Source organism: Callospermophilus lateralis, chromosome 2 (assembly GCF_048772815.1).
Source record: "Callospermophilus lateralis isolate mCalLat2 chromosome 2, mCalLat2.hap1, whole genome shotgun sequence".
Taxonomy (NCBI): domain Eukaryota; kingdom Metazoa; phylum Chordata; class Mammalia; order Rodentia; family Sciuridae; genus Callospermophilus; species Callospermophilus lateralis.
Window position 1 is genome coordinate 123,299,335 of NC_135306.1, and position 21,722 is coordinate 123,321,056.

The 21,722-nt window shown below is 32.5% G+C and overlaps 1 protein-coding gene across 2 annotated transcripts in view; it reads right to left on the reverse strand.

The window, feature by feature from the left end:
• Positions 1-21,722, reverse strand: part of Dync2h1 (dynein cytoplasmic 2 heavy chain 1) — a 337,531-nt gene that overhangs the window by 31,054 nt on the left and 284,755 nt on the right. For both annotated transcript variants that reach the window (XM_076843827.2, XM_076843826.2), the window contains 2 exons: positions 14,261-14,470; positions 9,119-9,208 (listed from right to left, as the gene is read on the reverse strand). In XM_076843827.2, the coding sequence (XP_076699942.2) occupies positions 9,119-9,208; positions 14,261-14,470 (300 nt within the window). The remainder of the gene's footprint in view (positions 1-9,118; positions 9,209-14,260; positions 14,471-21,722) is intronic.

Sequence of the window (21,722 nt, forward strand, 5' to 3'; positions counted from 1 at the left end):
AGAAAGGAATAAGTTAAAGTTATATGGGCTAAACCCATACAGGATTCATACAGAACCTGAATCTTTGTAATAAGATCATTAGACGTGGCCTCTGGGCATGGTACTTAATTTTGGGTTTGATAAGCCAGGGATTTATATTGTCTACATATTTATAGATCGTTACTTAATGGTCAATTATAATTTATTTTATGAATAGCTCACTCTACAGTGTAAGGACATTCCTTTCAAATTTTCAAAAAAACTTTACTCCTAAAATTATTTCCTTTTTTTTCACTTTTATTGAACACTAAAACAAACAAACTCCCAGCCCCCAAATCCCACTACATCTACCATGATATTTATCTGTGCTATGAAGTATCACAACTACAGAAGAAAAAAGGAAAAAAAAGGGGGGGGGGAAAGGTCTCTACTTGTTATCTCAACTTTGCCCTTTTTTTCTCTAACTCATACACCAGGCCTTCATTTTTCTGTACTTCACAAAACAACTCAACATTACAGTGTCATTCACATTGCCAAAATAATAATATTTCTCTAATCTCACCTACAGAATTTGATATAGTTGATGGTTTTGACCTTTTCAAAACCCTTTCTTTCTTGACTTCCTGATCACTACAGTCTCCCAGGCTTTCTTCTGTATTTTTGACTACTACTTCTTGATCTCAACAATTCACTCCTTCTCTTTTTTTGGAACATCAATATTGGAGTGAAGCAGAGCCAAATATTGACCACTCCTATAGTTTTAAAGACCATCTCAATATGCTCATGACTGCCAATTTATTTCACATTCTAACCTCTTACCAATTCTTCATTATTTCCACTAAGATGTTTTTGAATTTAATATATTCAAATTAGAAATCTTAATTTGCAAGATCATTTCCATTCTAAGAAATATACTCCATTATTCGTATCCTTCAACTCAGCAAACCATTCAACCAATTGCTCAGTCAAAACCTTGAAATTGTTTGGTACCTCTCTTTCATGCCCCAGGACTAAATATACAGGTCTAATATAAAAATCCTAGTATTTTTCTACCTCCATAGCCATCATCCTAGTGCAGAATACCATCACAACCTCTTTTGGATTATGTAGTAACCTCTTAACTGGTCAGTCTGTGGCAGTTCTCTCCCTATAGTCTATTCACAAAACCCCAGAATAATTTTTATCCTTTGCTCTCAATTACCGCTGGCTTCTCATGCTCAGCATCTAAAGTCCTTACCAAGCTTCCAAGGATCCATGTCATAGTCCCTGGCAACCCATCCAACTTCATTTCTAGTAGCATTCTCTTTACATACATCTATTCACTCTGGCTGGCTTCCTTGTTGTCCATTAAACAGGCAAAGAACATGCCTGTCTCAGATCACACTTACTGGATCTGAGTTGTTGCATTTGGTTTTTTGTTTTGTTTTTATCACCCGCCTCAGATACCTTCAGTTTGCTCTCTTCATTCAAGTCTCTGTTAAATATTACTTCCTAACAAAGGTCTTCTATGACTTCTCATACCCTTAGTCCATATAAAATTTTTTTAGTATTCTAATATTTATTAAAGTTCAATTTCAGTATTTAACTTGATCTATTATTTGCTTTTTTACCTTCTTGTAGGCTTAACAAACATTGTTCTGACATCCTAGAAATAAACAATATCAATATTTATCTAAGCATAAAGGTAACCATGTTAGTAAGGCCAGCAAGCCATGTCATTTAGATCTATTTGAAATATTACATTATTGTAATTATAATATAAAAATATATTAGTTATAATAATATAAGTATATACCACCTAAAGGGAAAATAATACCTTCATGTACTCTACAAGTTGAAGTTTACTTAGTCTGAAACATAAACATATATTACAAGAATAAAATTTTAAAAATTGAAAAATTAATGTTATGTAAATGAAGAATTTAGAGTCCAATAAATAGAGAAATAGACTGATAATACAAATATTAGGAGAATATATAAGCTTGGTAAGGGTAAGGAATAACATTGGAAGCACTTAATTCTCTCTGATAAGTGGATGCTGATCCATAATTGGGGAGGGTGCATGGGAAAAATGAAGGAATTCTGATTGGACAAAGGGGAGAGAGATGAGGGGAGAGAAATGGGGGCAGGAAAGATAGTGAAATGAGATGAACATCTGGACATCATTACATTAAGTACATGTATGACTGCACATATGGTAAGAGACTATATTGTGTACAACAAGAGAAACGAAAAGTTGTGCTCCATTGGTGTATAATGAATTGAAACGCATTCTGCAGTCATGTATAACTAATTAGAATGAATGAAAAAAGAAAAAAATCTGATAAAAGTATATATTTATATTATAAATATATTAAACTATTGTAGAAAAAATATATTTTTTATAATTATGATAAATTTATAACAACTTATTTTATATATATCAATGACATACATTTTTTATAAATGTCAAATATTATACATAATGTAAATTATAGTGAAATCCAGATTTTCGTAGAATTATTTGACATACCAGCATTTGAAACATTAAATGACATTTATGAAAAATAACATTAAATTGTAAGCTATTCAGTTCTATTAAACCATGAGTCCTTCAAGAGGAAGTACTATTTCAGAATACTTCCCATATTATGAGGAAAAAAATGGATTATCAACTTTACCACTTCAAAATTTCTCAAGGAGGAAAAAAAAGAATATCATTTATAAAAGTATTCAAAGTAAATCACTTCAATATGAGCATAAAATTTAAAAAATGGAGAATAAATATTTGAAATACCTATTTTTTTTTATTTTCTCACTTCAAAAATTCCTTTTATGGTTTTTGATACTATGAAGGTCAAAAAAAAAAAAAAAACTTGAGAAAATCATTGATGCAGATGGCCAATAATTTTTAGGAGATGGATTAAAAAGTTCTGAGATTGCCTAAAGACCTTAAGTTTAAAACTCTAGTAAATATATTACTGAAAATGTTTTCCAAAATTATTATTGCTAGTATTATTAAATCAACTACTCAATAGTCTAAGTCAAAAGTCTACCTCAATATTGTCCACAACACACAAATACAATTAAAGTCCTTTTAAAGTGTAACCACAGGTAACTTAATTAAACCAATAATTACTTTCTTTGCATATGAAGAGATTTTTAGTTGCAAATAGTTGACAAAAATAGATCTGATAGAAGATTATTACAGAATGAAAAATAAATAAAGCATTATGTAATTATCATGGACCATACAATAAATGTGGAAGCTATATTTGATTTAGGAGTCACAAACATAGGAAGTTTTATTCAAAAAACATCTTCCATTATGTGTTCAGAAATCTTACAGTATCTGATATAACATACTTGACCATGACAGAGAAAATGTCAACCACTTTTATCATTGTTCCTTACAAAAGACAGAACTACATGACATACAAGATTTTTCACAACATTTGTTAATAAACAATGTTAAAACAAGATGTAATGAAAGCCTCTAACTAGTAAAAAGTGGCTACTTTAACCAAGAAAAGCCTTGAAACATGACTTTGCAAGTTAGAGTACCAACATAGCAAACAGTACTAACGAACGATCATTGGTTACTTTTTTTTTTTTTTTTTACTACAGTAGCTGCTAACATTTGTATGATGTGATGAAGGTTGTGGTGCAAATAGAAACTCAGGAGAAATTCTGACATCTTGAAAGCTAATTATGCTGTAAATTGTCACATTTCTAGAACCAAGACTTATCTTTTGCAAAGAGTACAAATAGCATGTTTTGTAGGATTGCTTCTATAAAACTGTAGATCACTACAGACTACTGTTTAGTATTCCAAATATGCAAGATAGTTGACCATTAAAAGGATTTATTAGTTGATAATGCTATGGAATTATTATCCCAGTATAAAACTTGACGCTTAAAATTTTACAATATGACTGCTATAGTAATAGCTACATTTCAATGGATAAAATTTCATATCTATACTTCAAATTCATTCTATAATGGTGATAATTCAGCTTAAAACCTGGCTGAATATTAACCTTAGATTTCAGGATTTGGGCCAAAATATTTTGATGCCATTCTAATATTGATAAGTTTATTATCTATGTCTGTTGAGAGCCACAGCTGAAGGGGCCCCAGCAAACTTCCAGCTGCCAGCAAACTTCCAGCTGCCAGTTGATGATTGGCTCACATTGGCCCCAGCAAACTTCTAGCTGCCAACTGATTGGCTCCTCTGCGGTGATGCTCATTGGGCTGTTTCCCCACCCTTTCAGACCATGGAGCTGCTCATTGGGGGACTTTTTTTGGCTCTGCCCACACGACCCAGCCAATCAGCCTCAAGAGCAGGAGGAGTGGGGGAGGTTGAGAGGCTTGTGGGAAGCCGGTGGTGGCAGTTGGGCTCTGAAGGTTTTTCCTGAGAAGCTGTTTTGTTTGGCGTGTGTGGTTCTAAAAATAAAGTTTGTTTCTTTTGACAAGTGGCTCCTGAATTGTGCCCAGACAGACTGCTGCATATGTCTTTCACTAATATATGATTCCTGTTTCCCCACTATTATTTCCAGCACTTAGAACAATGTCAGTAAATATTCACTGAGTGAATGAATGAATGAATATATATGCAATACACACACACACACACACACACACACACACATACTCACAATTCTAGCTGAGTATAATATCTAAAAAGAGGGATGCTAAAGATTTTAGAGCCACACAGTCTTTTTCAGTTTCATTTTTACAAGCCTTCCTATGAATAATTATAGTGAATACTTAATGTGTGTAAAACACTATATCAAGGACTATGAGTTACTGAGATAAGTTAGGAAAATTAAGAATATTCTTTTCCAGGAATGTAAGGTATGACAAAACCTTCCAAAATATAGAAGACACCTCAAAAATGAATAAAAAACACTTTGAACATTTTAGATTGTAAGAGCAAATAAGTCCTCAAATGTTAAACCAAAATGTTTATTGAGTAGATTTAGATAGAAGTAAAAAATCTAAAACATATCCTGGATAGTAAAGAATATATCTTAGGGAGATAAATTGTGATGATTGGGAAGCATAGACATGTCAGTTTACTTGAGATTAACCCTATAGTTGATTGAAACATTTTTACTCAACAGTTACTTATTGAAAAGTCTGCTAATGTGAACTACATACTTGGATCTCACATTTCAGTGGAGGAATATTAGAAAATTCAAAATATAAATAAGTGAAATACATAGAATACTCAATGGAGATATAGGCCATGGAAAAAACAAAGAAGGCAAAGAGGAGAAGAACTGTCAGAGACTATAACTTAAAACAAGATGGTAAGGGAAGGTAAATGCAAAGTTGACATCTGAGCATAGACTTGAAGGAGATAAGGAAGCTTTCTTGTAGGTATCATGGGGGATAGCATTCCAAGTAGGAAACTGCAAGAATAAAGGCCCAGTAAGGGAGTGTTACAGATTTGCTCACTGAAAAGCAAGGGGACCAGTAAAAAGGAACAGCAAATGAGATAAAAAACTAGGAGAGGAAATTAGAGGGGATGGGCCTTATTTTAAATAAGGATTTTTGATACTCTGAATGAGATGACTAATTATGGGGATAGTTTCAGGAAAGGAATGGTATAATATGGCTTATATTTCAACCAGAACATTTGAGATTACTGACGTAAGAACCAATCAGTTGAATTTTGTGCATGGTGAGAAACATGGGTTCAATTTCATTTTGCAACACGTGGATTTCCAGTTTTCCCAGCACCATTTGTTGAAGAAGCTATCTTATCTCCAATGTATGCTTTTGGTGGCTTTGTCTAGTATGAGATAACTATTTATGTGGGTTTGTCTCTGTTTTCTATTCTGTACCATTGGTCTACGTGTCTGTTTTGGTGCCAATACTATGCCATTTTTGTTAGTATAGCTCTGTAGTATAGTTTAAGGTCTGGTAATTGTGATGTCTCTTGCTTCACTTTTCTTGCTAAGGATTGCTTTGGCTATTCTGGATCTCTTATTTTTCCAAATAAATTTCATGATTGATTTTTCTATTTCTGTGAAGAATGTCATTGGGATTTTAATAGGGATTGCATTAAATCTGTATAGAACTTTTGGTAGTATGACCATTTTGACAATGTTAATTTTGTTTAAGAGCATGAGAGATCTTTTCATGTTTTAAGGGCTTTTTCAATTTCTTTCTCAGAGTTCTGTAGTTTTCCTTGTAGAGGTCTTTCACCTTTTTTGTTAGATTGACTCCCAAATATTTTATTTTTTTTGAGGCTATTTGAGTAGGACAGTTTTCCCAATTTCTCTTTCAGTAGATTCATTGCTGATATATAGGAATGCAACTGAGTAGACTAGACAGAGGGGAGTGGGCATAGGGGTAGGAATGATAGTAAAATGCATCAGACATTATTACCCTATATGCATACATGATTACATGACCTGTGTAACTCTACATCATGTACAACCAGTCAAATGAGAAGTTACACTCCATTTATGCATGATGTGTCAAAATGCATTCTACTGTCAGGTATAACTAATTAGAAATAATATAAAAAAATCCTAATGTGACTTCCTTCTTTAAAATACTACAATGGGTATCTTTTGCCTATAGGATCAAATATAATTTAATATAGCAGCATGACTTATCCTTTACTATTCTCTAGCCTAATCACTGAACACCCCCCTCCTTCTTTACTCTGCTTTTTTGGTTTCTTGAAACCACAAGGCTTACTCTTGACTACGACTTTCCTTCTATCTGCCATATTCTTCCTTCTGTTCACCTGAGTTGTTCCTACAAAGTTCTCACCTGAAGCGTCACTTCCTTGAATCTCTTTAGGTTAAGCACTATGGCTCTTTGTTCCCAGAGTACTGACTTCTTTACTCTGTTGTTTATTCAATGCTACCTTTTCTGATAAGCTATAAGGATAGCTTCTTTGGGACAAGATATATGTCTATCATGTTTACCCCTTGACATCATCAGTTTCATAGTGTTTGGCATCAGAAAAGCATTAATCACATTTATAAATTTTTTAGATGCCAAAGTGGATGAATATAAGAAATATAAAAAATTTGAGGCAGAAAAATATATTTCCAGTAATCATTATATCTAACATTTCACATGGCCTAGCATATAGTGCCTGTTTAATTTTTTTTTTTTTGCCTGAGTGAAGGAATGCCATTCTTGACCCTTGTCGGCCTTAGCTTATTTACATAAAATCTCTATAATAAACTAGCATTACATATAATATTTTCAGTTGCTTGTTCTCTTCATACTGGTGTTCTATGCCAAATTGCAAGTTTTTGAGGTCTTAAATTTTGCATGGACCTGGGCTCAAGCTGCTATGTATTTATTTATATTCAATGTGTTCATACACTTTTATAAGAAGCCACAGCTGCCAATTTCAAAGAACCTTGCAAATAGGACTTCTTATTCTCCCTGCCACACCACCATGGCATGTACCCACCCTTTTCAACTAGGGAGCTACATTGTTCTCTAACCATCACAAGCTGCTCTGGATATTTTTCTGTGAAATAGAGAAGGCATAAGTGAAAACAATAGAATCAACAGGTCATTGAAAGATGGAATGCAAATCACAAACAATAAAGGTCACTTTGGGGAGGTGGACATTTTTCTACATTTACAAATGAAAACAAGTTTAGCCCAGAAAAACAAAATACACAAAATATCCCAAAGAGATGATGAAAGTGAGAAATATTACCTATTCCCTGGTTGGAAAGATGGGTAAACTATGATCAAGCTCGAAACTTCTTGAAAATTTATCATTACAATTAAGATTAAATGCCTATAAAGCTTTCAAGAAAAATAAAGAGGAAAAGCGTTCAGTTTTTGTGGCCAGTCTTCAATATACTTACTTTAAATAGTTGTGCCAATTACAATAATTCATGTAAAAGTGCTTTAAAGGCTATTAACTTCAGTATTAACAATATAAGACAACAAAATTGAGTGTACTTACATACATAGTATAATATGAGCCACTATTTTTAGCAAATAAAAGAAACACAAGTTCTTTATGAAAATAATCTAAAGCAAATAACACTGAGAAATATTTGAATTTATCACAACCATGCCATTATAACATACAAAAAACTTCAGAGCATTCCAATATTTTTCTAAAATGACAGTATTTGTCCTTCCCTCTTCCCCTTCTCCATCCTTTTTTCCTTCCATTCTTCCAGCATTGATAGAGTATTTCCAGGTACATACTCAGCAGACAGAGAGAGGGAAAGGCATGGCATGATTCTTCTCTACCTGATAATTTTCATTTTCTACTCTATAACTTTTTCTCCAATAATCCTACAGCCTAGAGAACAGAAAGCAAACAAACATTTTGAATGCATCCTCATGTCTTCAAATGAGTCCTACTTGTAGACTGGCAAACTGAATGAAAAGACTTGGAAAGATGAAAAAAGAGAAGAACAAGGAAAGACCCTCTGGAAGTTTTCTAAAGAGATAAGGAATCACCTACACTGAGTCTTCAATAGCAGGTCAACTTCTAATATAAACATGAACAAAGATGAGGAGTGTAACACTGAACAAATTTGTAGATGGGAGAGAAGGGTAGGAATTTTTAAGCACTCATACCCCACAGCTTGAATTTTCTCTAAAATCAAGTCTGTGACTAAGTGGAATCTTCAGGAAAGTAGTGAAGTTCAAAACATTCAATGGAATATGGAAGCAATGCTCAGGGCCCATCTAATACATTTCACATCTAAACATTTCTCATCTCCCATGCCACTAGCAGAGATTAGCAGTCTGTATATGAACAGAGACTGCCCCAAGTTCAAAGATTTCCAGAAAGGATGAAGAGGGAAGAAAAGTGAGTTAGGACACTGGAAAGGTGGAAAGAGAATGGTTAAAGTTATATACCGTGCATTCCAGGATCAGGAAAGAGCGTGATGAAGTAGAATACTATCCATGAAGTGACTGAAAAGCCTAGTGCAAGAGTGAAATATGCTTGTTATCAAAGAATGATATGTTTATATCAGAGGTTCAAACCAGGCTCAATAATAAGCAATAAAAATGGCAGAATATGAAAATATCTGATAGTTTATATACAAAATCATGTCAGTCTCATAGTTATTAGCAAAAAGGTTGTATAATACAATGGCCATACACTCATGCAATTATTAATTACTAAATAATTTAGTCTTACCTGTATTGCAAGGGCACGAGCTACAAGACCTCTAAGGTACTGTAAGGGATCTTCTGGGCCTTCCCACTTGTTCTGCCATGTGAGGGGACACTGGGATTTAAAAGGGGCCAAAATTAACTTTATGTATATTACATATAGAAGACCTTCAACATTACTGTGATGGGGATAAAATCTGACATATAATTCACATTATACATATCATGATTCCTTCTTATTAATATTTCTGTTTTCCTTGATTTAATTAAAATAGAATGACATAGAATAAGTTAATACATTTCCTTAAAAGGAGAATTCTTAAGGAAAATCTCTTCAAAAAATAAAATTCTTAAAATCATTTTCCTAAAGTGTGATAATAACAGAGAAAGCATCACCCCCAAATACTGTGATTATATAGTTGAGAAACTACTCCTATCTAGAATATATCAACAATGAAAATTATATAATAACCAGACTTAGAGTAGAAAGGGGCCTTAGAAAACATCTAGTCTCATTGGAGGAGTGAAATAAACCTTCTAAAATATATGGTAGATAAAGGTCACAATTATGCTTTGAATTTAAAATAGTTGTGATTATAAAACAAGAACCTAAATCCCTTAATGCCTCTATTGAGACTTGAGATTTAAGTTCCTCTCCTCGAATACTGGCCCAGTAACTAGTTGGAAGTGATGCTGTGTTAATTTCCAGGTCTAAGCTATAAAAAACTGTTGCTTATATTTCTTGTCTTTTGAAACTCACTCATCTTTCATCTAAATGTTCTTAGAGAGGCTCACATGTATAGCAATAAAAGCTCCCAGCTCTGAAACAGTGAAGACTTACCAGCCATATCAGTGACTGTGTGAACGAGACAAGTTTTCTCTCTAAAACCCTACCTAGATTTCAGATTTTTAAGCTAAAAATAAACATTTAAAATGAAATGGTTTTAAAATAAGATTTGGTAAATTTGTTCTGCAGTAAGACTTACCTGATAAATTTTGATACCTAGAAGTAGAATGCTACCTTAACAAAAACCTATGGCTTTACAACTGGGTGGTGGGTTGAACTGGAAGGACATTTAGAAGAGTATAAGTGAAAACAGAGAATGTTTGTGGAAACCCAAGGGACTTTGTAGACTTAAAAGGAGGAAGAATCTAAGATAAGAGTATCATAAAGACTAGTAGGATACACTTTGCAGAGCCTCTGTTAAACAATAAGACTTCAATGAATCTTAAGGGTGCTGTTCCATAACTATCAGCACCTTGATCTAGGCCTTTCCAGCCTCCAGACTGTGAAAAATAAATTTTTGTTGTTTGAGCCTCCTGCTCCACGATACTTTGGTACATAAGTATAAATTAAGACAGTATTTGTCTTTAAAATACAGACAATTCATAGCATCTTTAGCTTAGTATATGTATAAACCTGAACACATTAAAAATGCTTATAATGAAGATTAGCTTTGGAGAGAAAGATGAGTTTATCATCAAACATATTCAGAAAGTAAGATGATAATCTGTAAATTGTATTTCATGTAATAAAATCTAATAAAATATACTGAATGCCTATATGTGGAATATATCAATGTCAATAATGAATCTCTAAGCTTTTACTTTCCTGGAGAGTTTAAAATTTTGTGGATTATTTCTATATTACATTCATTTAGGCCAATATCATTTGCCATTCTTTAATGTAGATATGAACATATGTAGACACATTGTGGTCACAATAATTTATATAAATTTATCAATCTTAATGAATGTGCATCAAGAGCAGCAGAAAATGGGCTGAGGGTTTACATTAAAATTTGATCTATAAACATTATAAAACTAACAATAATTTCCATAATTTACCACACTGTTAAATGAGTCAGAACAATAAAACAAATTCAACACACTATGAATTTAATAGAATTTAGGTAACTGTGATTATTAATGCAAGGCATTTTGTTTCAACAGTAATTGTTCATCACAGCATATGTGAATACTAATATAAATCAGAACTTGAACAATTACTGAGCTAGTCTCAGTAATTTCTGGCATTAACGCAACAAATCAATAAACTGTCTCAGGTGAAAAAAAAACTTGAGGTCAAATCCATTAGTTTGCTTTGTCTTTGATAGTATTAGCCAGCTATTCATCGAAACACAAACTAGATACCAAGCATGTGCACTCATGTTTAAACATCTTGCTATGTGCATCCAAGCTACATAAAAAGTTGACAAGCAATTCCCAATTATACATTCATTTGGATCTCTAGTATTTAGACTTGTGTAAACTTAAAATCCCAAACTGACAATATGTTCATCTCAAAAGTTTCCTGATTTCCTTTTTAATCCACCTGCACACACACTCTGAAACCTCTGCTATAAAGCAGACCCTAGCACAGAAAGATGTCAGCTCTTACTCCTCCTGAAATTATATAATAACACTATGTATATGCATATTTTAAAACTGCATCCATTTCAATTTTTAAAGGGCTCAGTGATCCAAAAAGTTAAAATCCAGTAGTTTGTTTTTTTTTTTTTTTTTTTTTTTTTAAACTCAGGAGACACTAGCATTTTGCTCTTCTATTGAAGGATTCCCTGGTTTAAAAAGATAAAAAGTCATGTAGTATTACCAACAAGTATGATTAGGAAAGCTGAAATGTGTAGCCAATATATATGTTGGCTTTACTTGCCTTTTTGGTGAGAAGAGGGATACTGAGGAATGAACCCAGAGGCACTTTACCACTGAGCCACATCCTCAGGCTTTTTAAAAATTTTTAATTTTGAGTCAGAGTCTCATGAAGTTGTATAGGGCCTCACTTAGTTGCTGAGGCTGACCTAAACTTGTGACCCTCCAGCCTCAGCCTCTGGAGTTGCACATATTGCCTTTAAAAAGAATTCAATTAATGTTGTAAGAACTGCAATACAACCTATTAATATCTACAAATGGTAAGTTACCATTGCACTTACCTTAAAACCCATGTTCTACCATATAAAAGAAAACAGTATTTCACAATGTCTTCATTAATTATAAGTTATTGTATCTTCATTAAAAAATAGATTAGGCATAAGCCCAGAAATTATCAAAGGAATAAAAGAATCATAATTCTTTCTAGAAAAATTCCTTTGTCAATCATGCCAGGTACATTAAAGAAAATATCAATTAATGATCTATTTCGTAAATAACTTGAAATCATATCACATAATACAGAAGCTGTCACATTTAAATGTAACAAAAAATTAAATTTTTATTCTGAAATAGGTTAGTACTGAATTCTCAATTTCATTAAAACTCATTAGAAAGTAAACAAAGTATTTTACTCACCTTGTCTTTGTGAAAGTCAGTCTACTCTCATTTGAGTTTTAGTAAACATCTTAAACTATTTCTATAAATACTACTATGATACAGTTTAAATATCTTTGCAAAATGAACTTTTCATCATTTGAAAGGCTTTTAACAAATTCATTCTCACAAAATGATAAAATTATATCAAAGGGAGTATTATGTTTGAAGGCTGTATTTATTCCTGTGTAATATAGAAGGTGATAAATGACATATTAAAATTATCCACATCTTATATAAACACATTTTAATTAGGAAATAAGCCATCTGATTCTATTGTTATTGCCTATTGCTAAGCCAAATTAGAAAATATTTAGAAGATCTTAATGGTTCAGGGAAAAGGGGAAAAATAAATAAAATTTTATGACCCCTTTGTAAAATATTTTGGTCTTAGGAAAGGATTTTCATATAATCAAGCCCCTTTAGTTCTTTGTCTTTCAGAAGGATCTAATCTAAGCCATATTATATTTGAGTCATAGAAAATGATTTAAAGTTATTATTTTCTTTCAGGTATTTATGCCAAAGTTTACCTAGATGTTAACAGTAGAAGTAAAATAAGAAACCAAAGTTGGCAATTACATTTTATATTATTTTATTATTTATATCACATAAAATCTCTTGAAATACCATGGTTCCAGGCTGTAACTATTTCTTACTGAAAGTGATGTACAAAGTATCCCAACTTCCATAAACTTAATTTGCACAATGTTACCATATAATACTTTATGAATTGTTCTGTTTATAATGAAATTCTCCAAAGTAACAAAAACAACTATTTAAAAAGTGTGTTTGCTATAAGCCAAGTACTTTACCCATATTTAACTATCAAAAGAATCACATGAAGTTGGTACCATTATTATCCTTATTTTACAAGTGAGAAAAACAGTTTGGAGATGTTCACAGAACCGCCCTAAGGTTACATACCTACTAATTTGTAGACACATTCTGGAGGCCACATACTTAGCTTTTTTGCTATACTGTCTTATTTCTACATAAAATATCCATGTATATATGAGAGAGAATAGAAGAGTGTTGAATGTCTTCTTAATGGTAGAGAGATGTAGGAAATTATAGATAGGCTACATTTTTATATTAAAATAGGACATTTAGACAGACTACTACAAGTTTCCTTATATTGAGTATACACAGCAGAAAATAAAAACTTTTGATTGCCCTACTGAAATCTTTTCTAGACTCCAAGTGCTGTAAAATTCATATTCTCCAAATGGCTAAAAATCAGTCTACAAACACCCTTGCAAATTTTTTGTTTCTCTTCAATTAATCTGAACTGTGTGATTTTTACTATCATTTAAAGGGAACTAATTACTTAGTAGAAGTGTTTATTTCTTCTGCTGCCAATCTCAGTATATGTGTTACAGATGAACCCATCCCCATCTCCAGGAATAGGTATTTGTTGGTTGAACCCCTACACAAATGAAAGTTTTGCATGTCCTGCCCACAGAATTAGTATGGAAAAAGGAATAACATACAAACTGGTTGGGATCAAAGTATATCCCAAGATTTTTGCTCGAATAACCAAGAAAAAGGTGTTCTCTCTATTGGTAAGTGTATCACCATATACAGAGAGGACTTGCTCCAAAGTGAAATTAACATAGATTTCATTACATATACAGAAGAGATAGATAGCATAAACTGAGATCCTTAATGGCAATTTTAAGCTCCAAGAAGCTGATTTAATGCTAACTACCACTAAGACTCTGAGTCAATAAACTTTTACATGACTTCAACCATTTTGACTTCAGTTGTCTGTTATTAACCACAAGAATCCAACAAATAAAGACCTACTTAAATAATGAAATAAAAACATACAGTATTGGCTTACCTTTTGGTTTAATAAAGCACTTGCCAATTTTTGGACTTCTGAACTCAGTAAGGTAGTTCCTCTGATGACTTTGCTGAGGGCAGCAAGAGACTGATGCACACTTTGTACTAAACGAATGGCATTATATTGTTCTAGAAGGATGAATGATAATATTGGAGATCCTTGCCGATCATTAGGAGGAGATACTTTCTGATGAATCAGATTTGAATTCTAAAAGAAAAATGTCATTTACTGAAAAGTAGCACACCACTGATATAGTAAAACATTTAAAAAGTTATTAAAACCTTTTATTGTTCTGTTATAAAACTGTTTTAAAATACTGTTGCTTTATGAATGGGCAAATTTATTAAGACTAAAAAAAGGAATTTTGGAGTTTACCAACATTTAAAGTGGAATATGGGGTGAGAATGGTAAAAGAGAAACCACAATGAGAAGCAGGAGTCAGCAACAATAGGAAGATAGTAGAAGAAACAGGACCCTATAAGCCAACATGCAGAGCAGGAAAGTTACACTCCAACACCCAAAAGAGAACAGAAAAAGAATCGTGGTTTAAATACAAAATGCGAACAGATGTTTTAATCTGAATGCTACCTATACATGCAGCAGAAAACTACACTAAACATCTTGTGGTCAAGACCAGTCAGTATTGTATCTTCATGTTTCTTTTTTATATCTGTACTTTAACAGAGGGAAATGTGTGATGTGGTATATTGAAATTTGGGAGTTTCTCAAAAAAATTTTTGACATTTAAAAAATTTGTACGAAAAGATTAACATTAAACAGAGATGAGTGGGGGGAGAGAAAGGGAGAGAGAAGGGAAACTGTATGGAAATGGAAGGAGACCCTCATTGTTACACAAAATTACATATAAGAGTTTGTGAGGGGAAAGGGGGAAAAAAAAACAAGAGAGAGAATTAAGCAACAGCAGATGGGGTAGAGAGGGAAGATGAGAGGGAAGGGGAGGGGGATAGTAGGGGATAGGAAAGGTAGCAGAATACAACAGTCATTAATATGGTAATTTGTAAAAATGTGGATGTGTAACCGATGTGATTCTGCAACTTGTATTGGGGTAAAAATGGGAGTTCATAACCCACTTGAATCAAATGTATGAAAGATGATATGTCAAGAGCTTTGTAATGTTTTGAACAACCAATAAAAAAAATTTGTACTTTTAGATATACACGACAGTATATTCTGACATGTTAATCATAATGGAGTATAACTTATTCTAATTAGCATCCCATTCTTGTGGTAAGTTTCTCAGATTTTTAAGAAAAACTCAAGGCTATTTTAAAATAGCTTAAATGATTCTATGATTATTTTTAAAATTAAAAAAACTTTCAGTAGCTTTCTTTTTTAAATATTTTTTAAATTGTCAATGGAGATCTATTTTATTTATTGATATGTGGTGCTGAGAATCAAACCCAGAGCCTCACATGTGCTAGGCAAGTGGTCTGCCACTGAGCCACAATCCCAACCCCCTTTCATAGTTTTCTTAAAGTGTCAAAGAGATAACTGTGAAGTCCTGTTCTCTAACCTACTGTTATCCTAGTTTTCTCTATATAGTTTTACAATCCTAGTCAAAATCCTTTTTCTTTGTTTAACTGGTTACCATATCCACATGGTCTGCAACAGCACTGTCCCTACTTTATCCATTTAGCATAATAAATAAGTTACTAATGTAATAGTGATTATTGTCATTAAATAAATTGTATTAGCATAAAATCAGACCTGAAATCAAATTTAGGATATGGGCTTAAATGTGCTATTTTTATTTCAATTACTCTATAAAAATATTAATATTATTGAAATTTTGATTTCACACACATAGTGTACATACATGTATATAAATAACTACAAAGTCGACTGAGTTCAAAAGGAAAAAAGTATCATATTATCAAAAATTGAATAGAATTAACTTTGAATGACAGCATTAAATAAATAATACTTACACATTTCCAACATTAATCAACTAGAACAAAATTTGGGCTATAGACCTTCTGGAATTCTTAACATTAAGAGACTTCCTAGAAATGTATAATATTTGGTCTTTAAATATTCATCAATATTAGCAAGCAAATGAGCAAATTATTTAGAGTTTGGATTTTATTGCTATTCTATTAGGTTTGATAATGACAAACATGCCTCATTTAAATCAAGAATACCCAAACTTACAACATTCAAGTTAGATTCCATTTATCTATCATCCAAGCAAATAGAAAGCATGATGTACTAAACTTTTTAAAATTTTGATTTAAAAGAGTAACTATCAATAATTACTAAAATTCAACTTGCCAAGTAAACGTAAAATGTACATGGGATATCAAATACAAAAAATATGTAAAATATTGCATACTTTTTATATGAATGTTGCAATACTAATATTTTGGATATATCATGTGAAATATAATATATTAATCAAATCAATATCATCTGTTTCTACATTTTAAGTGTGGGTCCTAGAAAATTTAAAATTGCATACTAAGGAAAGAAGACGGCAATTAGAGAAAGGGTGCAAATCCCAGTAGCTCCTCAGCACCAGACTTATAAAACAGGAAGATGGCTTCTCAGTCAGGTGGGTAACTAGGGTAACTCACTGAAAATTAATAGCAAACTGTATTAAAACAAAACCCCCAAATTATAGAGATAAGTCAGAACTTGAATATAAGAAATAACACATTAGAGAAGCACCAGCACAGTGGAAAGGGGGGAGGGGGAGTTGAGCAGTGCACACAAAGGAGATGATGTGACAAAGAAATGAAAAAATAAAGAATTGACTTGGGGTAACCTGTGGATTAGTGAGGAAGGCTGATTTTAATAGTCAGTAGGGGAAGCAAATCAGTGAAAGCAAATCCAAAAATAACTCCCTGGGAGGGAAAACCTTCTGGGCTTGAAAAATGGCCAGTGCTTACTTGGGAAAGCTGGGTTGGGTGCTCCCCATCACTGGGGAAAGTTTCTGCTTGCCCTATGGGAAAAAGTATCCACTAGCTGCACTTGCAATACCAGAGAAAGTAGCCTGCAGTGCACTCCCTATAAAACTGTCCTCCCCACTCCTACCAATGGGAGACAGGAGATCAGGAACCCCAGCAACTAACCAAAAAAACTTCCCGGAAGGCATTTGAAACAGAGAGACTAAAATAGGCACAAAGAAAATTTTGCATGGATCATTCAGGCTCTGAATCCCAAGAGAGAAAGGTCCCATTGTTGGTGAGAAAGCTACCATTGTTGCTGGTGCTAGAGCAGCTATACAGGAATATCTGTGATCCAAGGCCAATACCTGGTATTTCATATTCATAGCAGAGAAGCTGAAACTTGTAAAAGTTTTGTTCCTATGCCTAACACTGGATTTTACCAGAGACCCTAGAGATCAGACATCCTGCAGAGGCTGGCATCTCCCCTGCAATAGTGCGTGTGGATCGACTCTTTAACAGTCACCTAGAGTTCCAAAGTTTGGTCTAGATTAAACCCCAATTACTGGAATTTCCATTTTAGAATCTGCAACACCTGCACCTCAGTAATACACAATTTAGCAGTACCTAAACTGTGCTAGACTACCGTGCATGAGGGGACTGGAAGCTGAGATACTGTGACCAGGTATGTCTGCTAGCCACAAAAGCTGGCAGCTAAGCAAGGACAAAGGCATTGGACCTCTGGGTTACAAAGCCAAAAACAAATACAAAGAATGAAAATCCATCTTTGCCAATAGTTTTGACCACCTCTTCATACCCTATTTTTTAATCTATTTATTTTGGTAAATTTAAACTTTTTTTTTTTTAATAGCCAAGGCAATTCTTAACAAGAAAAGTGATGCAGGAGACATCACAATACCTGATCTCAAATTACACTACAGAGCTATAGTTGCAAAAACAGTATGGTATTTCCAACAAAATAGACATGAAGAACATAGGAACAGAATAAGACACAGACAAACCCACATACTTATAACCATCTAATACTTGACAAAGATGCCAAAAATATATGTTAGAGAAAAGATATCCAGTTTTCTTACCCCTATTAGTTAAAAAGGCTATCTATATGTAGTAGAATGAAGTTCGATTCCTATCTTTCACACTATTCAAAAATCAAATTGAATGGGTTAAAGAATCAGAAATTAGACCAGAAACTTTGCAACTGGTAGAAGAAAACAGTGTCAATATTCCATCATAAAGGTGCAAGTACCAACTTCCTCGACAAGACTCAATAAGTGAAATGCCATAAAATTAAAAAGTTTCTGTACAACAAAGGATAACAAAGGAAATGATTAAGAGCATGAAGAGAAAGCCTACAAAATGAGAGAAAATCTAAAATCAATATATTATAGTAATATAGCCACTGCAATGTTTATAGCAGTTCAATTCACAATAGCTATAGTTGATTATGGAATCAACCCATATGCCCATCAATAAATGAATGAATCCAGAAAATGGTATATATACATAATGGAAATTTCCTCAGTCATAAAGAAGAATTAAAAAATGGCATTTTCTGGCAAGCTGATGGGAATGGATAAAAATCATGCTAACAAAAAAAGTCAGACTCAGGAAAATAAAGGGTTAAGTGTTTTCTTTCATGTGTGGAAGCTAGAGCAAAATAAGGGAAAGAAGAAGGTGGAGAAATGGAAAAAATATCATAAGGATCAAGGGAAAATCAATGGAGAAGGTGAACAAGAGGGAGGAAAGAAGGGAAAGAAATATGGAAGGATCTAACAAAATCATGATATATACATATATAAATGTACCAAAGGAAATTTCACCTTTATATATATGTAGGCAGTATCAATCAAAAGTAAATGAAGAAGTGAAAGGAAGATCAGTGGAGGAAGGAGAAATTGGGAGGGAGGAAGAGAGGAAAAGGTAGGAATGGGGATTGAATCAAATTCCTTGTAGGTATAAATGTTGTCAAAAGAAACCCAAATATATATAAATATAATGCTTTAATTAAAAATTGCATATATAGCTCTCATTTGTGCTACATATTATGTTTCTACTGAACAGTCTCATCTAGAGGTTATCAAATAAAATGCTGTAAGTCTAGCAATAATAATAAGAAAAAGAACATATAGTAGAGTCTCAAATAATTATTCATTAGTGAAAGATTAAAGAACTAGAGAAAAATAAATGGTAAAGAAAACTGCAATAAATTAGAGAGTGGGAAAAGTATAGCAGAAAACAGCAAAGTATATTTTGATATGCACTATAACATAATCCATTTCCCACAAGACTTCACAAAACTTTAAAAAAATTAATGTAAAATAATTCAAATTATAAAAATATAGATAATCCATACATTCTCAAAAGATAAAGAATATTCATGACATGTTGGATTATTACATAGTCTTAAAAACAAATTCAAATCAAGTAATATTTATAATTCAAATATAGCTACAATTACCAAGTGAACACCACAGTTTGTGACACCTGTGCAAGTGTCTTGTAGCAAGCAAGGATATTCTCATATCTCTTCATCTGTGTAAGCAATAAAACCCCCTATTTTGCCTCAGCCACATTGACCTGGGTTTCCCAATCACTTGCAATACCAACAGTCCTATTTAGTAATCAGTCCAAAGAAAGGAAAAAATTAGGAATAAACACAAACTGTGTGTTAATATAAACTAATCCAAATTTATATAAATTGACTTAATGTTCTAGTTAAAGAGTGAGCAAAATCCAAGAAAGTTGAGGATAAAATATAAGTAAAGATATATTTAGAAAATAATAACTTAAAAGCTGACAGATTTATTAAGATCAGAAAATACAAAAATCATAAGAGCTAAATAGAATCACTTTATAATGAATATTCAAAGCCAGCTTTGAAGGAAGATAGAGAAGACTTTTTTTTTTTTTTCTTTTTTGTTCTGGAAACACCACTTTCAGAGAACTCAAGGGTGAGGAGAACTTTTATAAGAGGGAGCAAAGTGGGACAAAAGGCAGGAAAATGGCATCTGCAGATTTAAATATCCAGAGAACCTGTCAAGCTCAACTCCTTTGGTGTCTGTCTTCAGCAGAAGGAAGTTTTTATTCACAGTATAAGGAAGTTTATATCTGTTTTAAATCCTGCATTAAAAAAAAAAGTTATTAGGAAGTTGCCCTCAATTTCTGAGGAAGAAAGTTTGTTTCATTAGGAATTTGTATAAAACTTTGATGGTCAAAAAACCATCAAGTAAGTGTAAAGTTTTGAATAGAATATTTTAAAAACTTCATTTTAGGAACAATTTGAGTGTAACAGTCAAGAAGAGTAGAATACACATTCTTTTCAAACATAGTATAAAACAGTTTAAAAAATGATGACATAAAGCAAGTTTCAAATCTTGAAATATCAATGTCTTAAGACCCTTTCTTCCAATTACTATGGATTAAAGTTAAAATCTATAAGGTAGTCAGGAAAGAGAGAATGATTTAAAAATATGTTATATAAAATATCATAGTGGAATTGATAAAATATTTAAAACTGAATAGCTATGAACATATACATATCAAAACTTGTGGAATACATTTAAAATGGAACTCAGTAACAGAGTCATCAGTATTTAAGAGAGAAAAAAACAAGGAAGAATTACAGAATTAAATACCCATACCAAGAGGCAGAATATTAGAACAAAAAGAACAAAATATGAACAAATATGTACAAATAAAAAGGCATATCCTATTTTGAGGTCTTTCTCTCTGATTTACCTCAGACAGTTCATTTTGTTCTTCTAGTTCTAGGGCAGGTAGTTGCTTCATGAAAACATCAGCTTCTCCTGTTTAGTTTCTGGTTTTTAAGCTCTCCAACACTTTTGTGAACAATTATCTATATTAAATTATCTGTTAAAATAATTGGTATTCTTTCTGCTTTGCTGACAAACTTCACAGGTAAAAAGTGAGTCATTTTAAATTACTTCTTTGGGGATGGGAGCATAAAAAGCTTTCCTAAGTACTAAACCACAAGGGAAATTTTTCACCTAGGACTTACTGAAACAATTATTTAATTTATGGAGTTTCAGATGTTTTGGGAATGCATAAAGAAAACTCTAAGCACAACTGAGTAATGCTTTTATCCAATGAAGGTATAAAAAAATATAGTATTATATATCATGATTTGCCTCAACTTAGGGGGAAAAAAAAGAAAAAGAAAATTGGACAAGATGAAGAGGAAGAAATGATCAATTTTAAAGATATTCTTACTTTAAGAAAATAAGAAATTACCACTCCTGTTAACTTTATTTTAGTACTCTAGGTTTTCATTTCTCTTCAGTGCATTTTTTTGAAATTAAGCTCTTATGAGTCTACGAGTTAAATCTGACAGATACACAAATTTGCTTACCAATGTGGACAAAGAAACCTAGTTACTGGTTCAACTCTTGTTCAGGAAAAAAAAAAAAAAACAAGATTGTCACCTCTTTTTTTATCTCAATAAATTCTATTGAAAGACATAATTCTATTGACATAAAGCATGTGAAACAAATACCAGGGAAGGCTACATG